The sequence below is a fragment of the Gymnogyps californianus genome, chromosome 10 (genome assembly GCF_018139145.2).
Source record: "Gymnogyps californianus isolate 813 chromosome 10, ASM1813914v2, whole genome shotgun sequence".
NCBI lineage: Eukaryota > Metazoa > Chordata > Aves > Accipitriformes > Cathartidae > Gymnogyps > Gymnogyps californianus.
Window position 1 is genome coordinate 25,821,244 of NC_059480.1, and position 8,812 is coordinate 25,830,055.

Sequence of the window (8,812 nt, forward strand, 5' to 3'; positions counted from 1 at the left end):
CTGCTGTCACCTACGGTCAAGCCAGCCTTTTATAGATCCAGAATTTCAGAGTTTCTCTTAAAAGCATGAGGTAGGTAGTCCTGCAGTAACAACTCCTAGTTAATCTGTCCAGCAAAAATTTATCATTTCATCCTAAACACACCCTGTAAAGCGAGAGCAATTCAGTAGAAGACTTTTTTATTTTTTTGTGCATAGGATGAAGATATTGGCTTTAGGGGACAATTCAGACTTTTACCAGCTCCTTTGGAACATATCAACCTGCATATCCGAGGTGGATACATCCTTGCTTGGCAAAGACCTGCTAATACAACATTTTACAGGTAAGAGTAACTGAAAATTTAAAATTTAGTTTTGCACAATTACATAGAAATATTACCAGTCCTTAGAGAAACTACATGTATGATAGCACTGGAACTATATGGCTGGTTTTTCTTTTGTTTTCGTCCTAATGGTCTCCTTTAAATTTAATAGTATGGGCTTAGGAAGGTGACTATGGGAGATCGATTGAGCGGCATACAATATTTCTTTAAAAATTCTAAATTAGAGAAATATGAAATGTGATTAGCTGAGGAAATTGAGGAAAAATTATTGTGTTTTCCATAGCCGAAAAAACCCAATGGGACTCACTGTCGCTTTGAATGACACTCTGTTTGCAGAAGGACAGCTTTATTGGGATGATGGGGTTCGCATTGGTATGTATGGTGCTTCTTGCCTTCATAAAATCCTTTTTTGCTGGGAGGATGGTCGAACCCTGCAAGAGGTTGCCCAGAGAGGCTGTGGAGCCTCCCCCCTTGGAGATATTCAAAGCCTAAATTCAACCAGACAGAACAGAACCCAAGGATATGAACTGGGGAGAGATGAAACAAATTACAGCAGTCCTTGAGAACCAAATAATGCTCAGTAGCTGACTTATGAGCTTTTCTGTCTGCAGTTTTTAACAATAACACAGTTGTCAAAGTGGAAACTCCAAGCTGTGAGAAACTACGTTGCTCTGGAGAAGAAGTGCTGGTGGTTGCTTCTGCCTTCGAAGTCCTCAGTGTAGCGTGGGGTGTTCGAGGAGGAGCATTAGGAGCAGATGGAAATGATGGACTCTGGCCAAAGCAATCGCACTTCTGGAGGACACATCCGAACCTGCCTTCAGAGACAAAACTGAAATTAAACCTTCAGATTAGCATTATTGTAAACCGATTTTTCCTGATTTAAACTGCGTAAAGCTATGATTTATAGAATTAATATGTTGTATAAATGAAATTGTGCCCTGGACCTAAGGCAACACAGATAACAAAGATTTGTCCTCAAAGCTATGGGAACCATAACTATAGATTATGTGGGAAGCTTTAACTAATTTCCTCAACATTACTAAATCTAAATCGTCTTCAGATAAGAGATACTTAAATGTCATTTATCCTTTCCATCCAGAGTGCATTACCCTTGTAATAACAATAAGCTATCACTCAAGATCGCTGCAAGTAATGCGGAAAATGGTGTTGTTTTGCATAATGATGTGTAGGGAAGTTTGCAGGATGCTGTTAGTGTATTTTGAGGTGCTTCACGTACACCACTGCCTGTTAGCACTGGAATCCAGAAATGATGGCTGTGTTTTTGGAAGGCTGATGAGAAATGACATTAGCATAGATTACAAGGTGCATCTCGCCAGGCTGCCTGTGATCTGTTTTCCGTAGTGTAGAAAAGCAAGAACCTACAATGCCCATGATTATCAGCACTACTTTGAGTGCATTTAGTGCTGAATAATAGGATTGATAAAACATACAACAGCGATTTCTGTCACGGTCATGTGATGTCCATGGTCATGGACAGTGACTAGAGGTGGATGCGGGAAATGACTCTCGTGCCTTCTTCAGTGAGAAACCTTTTTCTCTTTCTGGTCTTAACACCCTTGATCTTCCTCAAGCTGTTTCTTTGCCTTCTTTTGTATCTTACCTCTGAAATGTTCTTATTTTGTCCTCATTTAAATAGCACACAGTCCAACGAGAAAGTATTTGATGTCTAAAAGCATATGTCTTCTGGAAATACAGAACTTTATTTATGTATAGATAGACAAGCATATATTTGTGTATAGTATATGGACACAATTCTTGAACTGAAATTTTGATGTGTTAAATCAGGTGAATAGCAAATACATTTTATTTTATACTTTCTTTTTAACAGACGCATATGAAGACGGTGTTTATCTGCTAATATCATTTACCGCTAATCAGGTAAGTAACGTTTGCTCACATTTTTTTAATAATCACTTTAGGTGATTATTATTGTATTTTTAACTATAGGTATTTTAATTTGGGACTTCATAATGTCTAGATATCCCACCCGAACATTAAGTTGTGCTCACGATTGAATAGACTACAAGTAATATGATTAAACTTTGTTAAGAACAAATTAAAGAATGATTCTGAAATTATCAATTATAGTGTATTGTTAAATAGGGTATACATTTATAGCATTGTAATTTCTGACATAATTCTGAAAGTACAAGTTTATTTCATAAATGATTTCTATAAAGTGAAAGCACATATCAATGCAGAACATCTCAAGCACGTAGATGGGTCAGAACAGCCATGCCAGGAAAACCAGCCCTTGCTGGTGGGAAGGGAGATGGAGGTTGCAGACAGGAAGTTTTAAGGACAAAAGGCTTTGACCCCAGCTTACAACTACAGAGAAATATCTCTGCCCAGCAAAGAATTTGGGTTTCTTCTCAAGAACGGGCGCCTAAAATTGTTCCTTATCCATTTTGCAAGTTCAGGGTCCTCCTTGCTGTTCTCTACCTTGTTGTTCAAGCTATGTCACTGCTCCAAAAAGTAAGAAAAGTTCACAGGGTCAGAAGGAGGGCATCTCTGTTAGTAGTGCATTTGCCCATATTCACCGTAGAATGTATTTGTTGTGTGTAATCTTAGTTCTGGGAGGAAGCAGCACAATACCCAGTCATTGGCAACCACAAAATACATCATTCTCTAAAAAGGCAAAGGGGAAGGAACAGGACCTGCCCCATTCATGACTCCTACTCATGCCATCCCATCAATGACAAGCTGGAGATGTGTTTGTGGTTATCAGTTGTAAACCTGAGTCCCAGTTCTCCAGGCATCTTAGGATGTGTGCATTGATCCCATTCTACAGAGGCATCTCAGCATCCCATAGGAGATGGTGGGTTTTGCTGCTGTAAACCATGCCGCTTTGCAAAGCCTGCGAGAAGCAGCCTGATGGGAGAGCAGAGAAAGCGGCTTAGTCCCAGCCGCAGCTTTGCACAGCAGCTGGTGCGGAGTCGCTGCCTCGGTTCAGGGTTGCTTTTTCTCTTTATTCTTCAACACAGAAAATCTGGCATGCATTCCTGGCTAACAAAGTCAATGAACAGGAGTGTTTATTTTAAGTACTGGCATTTCTAGGATGTCGGATTTCAATTTTTATCATAACCAGTTGAATATCTGGAATTAAATTAGACTGTAATTATATGGACTTTTGGTTTAAAATAAATGTTTTTTCTGTTGTAATAGAAAACACAGTTTGTTATTTCATTAGTTTTCCAGGGTGCCAGAATGTCTTCTAATTTTATCCACACTGTTCTTTCTTCTCACTTAATTCTGTCTTTGTCAAATAATTGGATGTTAATTGCTAAGGAAGAGAAGTTTGTTTTGCTAATATTCAGTATTTGCAGTTGCAAAGAGATTATAAAATAAATGCACCTTTCCCTGCTCTTACAAAAAGCTGGTAAGGAAAAGCCTAATTAAAGAGGTCTTGAATCAACCAACAATGAAAAATACTCACACTAAAAGTAATACCCTCTAAGCACTAAATATGCAGAATTATATCATAGCACATTTGCATGGGATCACACGCGGGCTGTGAACCAGCAGGCACCGTCTCCAGGCTGCTTAACACGGCATTCGCTCTCTGGAGACCTGCTGGACCCGGGTACATCCTAAAGAAACCCTGTGCCCATAATCTACTGAAAGTCACAGCAACTGGAACTGCGAGGGGACCTGTGAGTGCGGAGGGAGGTGATGGGGGTGGAGGAGCTGTTCTGGGAGGGCGTAAAGCAGGGAGAGCAGAGCCTGGATCAGGCCTCATAGAAGCCAGCGGACGAGGCTGTGACAGTGAAGGAGGGGTTTGCCCCTGCAGCACTTGCTGCCCACGTCAGGGGTTAAGAGCGTCTCGTTGCTTTGCTCCTCACATCTGTCAGCCGAGTGGCAATTAAAGACACAGCGGAGCCCAGGATCTAGCCAGATTAACAATGTGAAGAAAACTGAAGCCTTCAACATTTGGAAAATGAATAACAACATACAGGTAGTTAAAAAAAAATACATTAAAAGAAATAGGAAGAGAAGAAAGCAAGTGAAAAGCTCAAGTGGACTTGTACCAGTCTAATGATTTTTTTTTTTTTCCTTTTCCTTTCAGAACGTTTTAGATATCACGGTTTTGCATCATGGTTACACTGATCCAAACAACTTAATGTTTACTGAAATTAAAGTCCTGGGGGTGCCCACCAGTGTTCAGCAGGTGACCATATCACAGAATGGCAGGACAATCGCATCGTCTCACACCGTGAACTACAATGACACCAAGAAGGTGAGATGCCATTTGCAGGGTAATGCCACCTTCACAACTGCACATGTGCTCTTAAACCTTTGGAGATTCAGCTCTCAGCTGTAATACCATATTTAAAGTATATTTTAGCAAGATACATGAGCTACCATCAGGTAATGATTATATAATACACTGTTTAATATATAGTAAATATTGTGCAGTAAGTGTGGTAGAGCTTTTAAGCATAGAAATTACTGTTGAGGAACCCAAACTGCTTCTGACAGTGGAAGAGTGGTGGATTTTGGTTTGTGCTTGGTTTCCACTCTTCCTAATAGCTTACTTGCAACCTGTGAGATTTGAAGGAAGGAAAAGCAACTACAAGTATTTTCGTAGTCTCTACATGACCCCGTTGTTGTCAGTCTTGTCTGACAACATTTTCATTTCCCAGCCCTGTTTGCCTACCACTATTTCTTATTCTGTCATGTCAGATTTCGGCTGTAGGCATTGCAGCGCAGGGTTCCTACATGTACAAGTCAAATCCCATTTCTAAAGTTATCGGCATACCTTCCACCAGCTTCAGAGCACCGGGGTTTCCATCTGCATGGGTCATGCCGTCCAGGGCATTACCCCTTCCCACCTCCCCGCTCAAGCACTCCTAAAGGCAGCTGAAAGAAATGTGTGTAATTGTATTGCTGTTCGGAACGGCACTCCTATGGAGCACCTTTCAAATATGAGCAGAACTGCTGAGGCGTTCAGGCTTGCCAGTTTTCTGACAGAGGGAGACTGCCTAACCTCTGCTGTTACTGGGATCTTACTAGCCTTCCTTTGAAATTCCGTATTCTGTTAAGTCTTAGTTCTTCCTCTCTTTCAGTGGAAAGCCAGAACTATGTAGGTTTTGTACACAACCAAAACGATGAGTTAAAAATGTAAAAGAGAATGGAAGTGTTTCATTCTGCTGTTGACTTTTGGATGGGAAAAAAAAAAGGGAATTCATATGCACAGTTGAATTACAGTATGTTCCAAGTTTTGCTGCCTTTTTAAAATTCCTTTCTTTTTTTAAAAAATAACAGGAACCTTAGTTCTAAAAGAGCCTCTGAATGAAGGGGAGGGATCAGAGCCTCATGATCAGACATCCCAAATCTATGCTGGTTAAACTATGTTTATAGTGATACAAACACAAAAGCAAAGGAAGAGGAATAAGTTCTTGTAACTTAAAATGAGAAGCCACTATCTCTATTGAACACAGAAAAAGCAGTGGATCTTCAGGGCGGAGTTACTAATTATTCGTTTTGTCTGTTTTATTCACAGCTCCTGACAATCACCGAGCTTCAACTTGAATTAGGCAAAAACTACACTGCGCATTGGAGCTAAAATGCCTGCAAAATCACATCGGCCATACCACTGAATTTTCTCTTTGTTTTAAAACTATCTTTCAATTTTTCCATTTTCAAAGTGCCTCTTTGTCATCTTAGAATACTTTTTACTATAAAAACACACTAGTTACAGTCAGTTCATATTAAGGTATTATGTGTACAAAGCTGTCATGTTTCAGTATTGTTGAAGGCTAACTACAATGTCTCCATGTGATGCAAAAATCTGTATTTTAAACAGTATGGCACTTCAGTGTAACTTCATCTTTCAAAACTGAGAACTGAATGTAAAACTCCGTGTTTTCTCAGAGTAGAATTTCCAGCTTACTTCATGCATGCCAAATTTTGTAAAAAAGATAGGGTTGGTGTTACCTGCATGGATTTGGGGCCATAATTCTGCCTATATTTAACTTGCATCTTAATTTTAATTATGCATATGTAAGTCACTGCTACAGAGAAGTATTTAAGGCCAGACGAAGTAAATGTTTTCAGATTACTGATTTAGCATGAAACGATGTTTCAAGTTGTTGATCTATAAAATACTGAGACTTGCAAAAGTCATTTGAAGTTTTTTTTTATATGACTTTAGCCAGACATTTGTGTTCCCCAGTGTTTTAATCTGAAGTTGTAAAATTAAACCTGAAGTTTCAAGGTTAACTAATGAATGTTGGTCTCTGAGTGTTTATTTCACTGAAGGAAATGTTGTATGTTTACTATAATAGTAATTCATGGTAAAGACTCTTTGTATCCCAAGAGTGCAGCATATGACCTAAACAGATTGGTAAAGCATGTTTACAATTAAATTTGATGGGAATAAACTGCTGTCAGAGGTAGCAGTAATCTCTAGTGACTGCGCTTAAGATTCATTTAAAGGATTCCTCTCTGCTTTAACATTTTGTGGTAAAACAGCTAAGTAGCATCTCATAGTTGGATCAGTGTAATTATAGGGCTGAATTTATTGAAACTTCCCCGTAAAATAATAATGAAATTGGCAATCCAGAGAAAATTATCATTTAGGACTAAAGTTACCATTTTGACAAATATTTTTGTCTGAAGGAACAAACTCCACTGTTTCTCCAGAGCTAGCGACGACCAGCTGCGTAAGTAAGCAGATGCAAGGACGCGTCCCGTCGCTGCAGAGAGGGGAGGTGCAGGTTACCGAGCCTTCGACCCGTTCCCTCTCATGTGATGTCCTACCGCTTTGTGCCCACCCGACTGACGTGTGAAACATCAGGTACAGCCAAAGGCTTCCAAGAGCTTATGATTTTCATCATTTTTCTTATTGTTAGTTTTATTTGGGGAACCTCATTGTTCTGTTTTCTCGGCTTTGAGAGGCTCAGCACGTCAGCTGAACTACCTGCGTTTCAGCCACAGGGGAAGGCCTTTACTGCGTCCCCAAGATAATAATTCATGAGGAACTCATACAGACTGAGAAATCACAGCTTCAAACACGCGTCGGCCGCCTTAGGGAGGTGCTCCCTGCTGTGTCTCTTCCATCCTGCATCCCCTCCTCCAGCTTGTACAAGCACATGCAGCCCAGCAGAGCCTGGCCCACGGCTCACTTCTGAAATACCTGTGCAGCATCACTGTCCTTAGCTGGAGACCAAAAAAGCGATATGCTGAACTCAGGGGCATTTATTTGCAGGTCGATAGTAGCTCTTCAGGCAATGCTTCTCTTTGGGTCAGATACGTACACGTGTTGTGAAACATCTCCTGCTGCAGGAAGTCCCATTAAAATCCATGAGCCGTGCTGAGTAGTGGGGCAGTTTTCAACAGAATTAAGTGAGCAGCAACAAACAGACTACTTGTGTTGAGGATGGGATTTTTTGACTATCGCCCTCTGTGTAGTTTGACTTTCTAGCATGTAAAAAAATTACTCTTAAAATAGCCTAACAACACCTAGAGGTTCGACGCAATCCTGCTGCCCATTGCACCAGAAAATTCTCACTGAAGGCACAATATCTTCCCTGAAAGCCATAAAGTTCTGCTTTCAATATCCTTTTCCTGAACTTTATTGGCTGCTGTTCTGGGCATTCTTAAAAAATAAAGCCAAAGAAAACAGTACTTGGAAAAGTCATCAATTTGTTTGGTATATTAAAATTTTCAGCTAACTTTTTCCTAGTATTAAAATACCGGAGTTACATTACGAATAGCATGTTGTTGTGGGTTAGCCCCGGTAGGCAGCTAAATAATGTCGAAGACCCAACAGGCTGCTGGAAATGAGGAGGGTGCATTGAAAACACCGCCCCGCACGCATCCTGGTCTGAAACTGGTCCTGAGCACGGCCAGAGGCAGGATACTGGGCGACATAGCAATTTGCATGGAGCCAGGATCCATTTCGCATCTGCGTCATGGTTTGGATGGATGAACGAACGGAAGCAAAGCTCACTTCTTAATGAGACGTCTTGCGTTTTTAATTCCTTGACAAACTGGAAGTTGAACCCCGACCATTTTCAGCAGGGTTCTTCGTGTCGTATGTACAGCTGAAATCTGCCTTTGAGATAGATAGATATTGAGAGAGTGTGTGTGTGTGTATTTATACATAGGTATGTATATATATGAGTATTTTATATAAGTATGTGTACACACATCACTATATATATGCTTACACACATGTGTACAGAAATATGTATATACACATCTATTTATCCATGATACATACATGCATAAACATAACATATGCACATATACATATATACACAAATATATATGCACATATAAATACATGTGTTTTATTTCATCATTAATAAGTGGGGTTCCTCTTTAATGAGACTTTTTAAAAATTTTAATAACGTTCAGGTTTCAGGGGAACTACACGAGAGAACAGCCAGGTACAAACAGGACCTTATGAGTATCTGTTTTTCCCTTGAAAAAATGTTCATGTTTTAAGCAGGTCATCCCGGAGC

At 40.0% G+C, this 8,812-nt stretch overlaps 1 protein-coding gene across 1 annotated transcript in view; it reads left to right on the plus strand.

Annotated features, from left to right (window-relative positions):
* The window catches only part of SI (sucrase-isomaltase), a 52,836-nt gene extending 46,929 nt beyond the window's left edge, over positions 1–5,907 (plus strand). The window contains exons 43-47 of the mRNA XM_050902271.1: positions 196–320; positions 604–692; positions 2,170–2,219; positions 4,408–4,578; positions 5,845–5,907. Coding sequence (XP_050758228.1) covers positions 196–320; positions 604–692; positions 2,170–2,219; positions 4,408–4,578; positions 5,845–5,907 — 498 coding nt within the window. The remainder of the gene's footprint in view (positions 1–195; positions 321–603; positions 693–2,169; positions 2,220–4,407; positions 4,579–5,844) is intronic.
* The last annotated feature ends 2,905 nt before the right edge of the window (positions 5,908–8,812 follow it).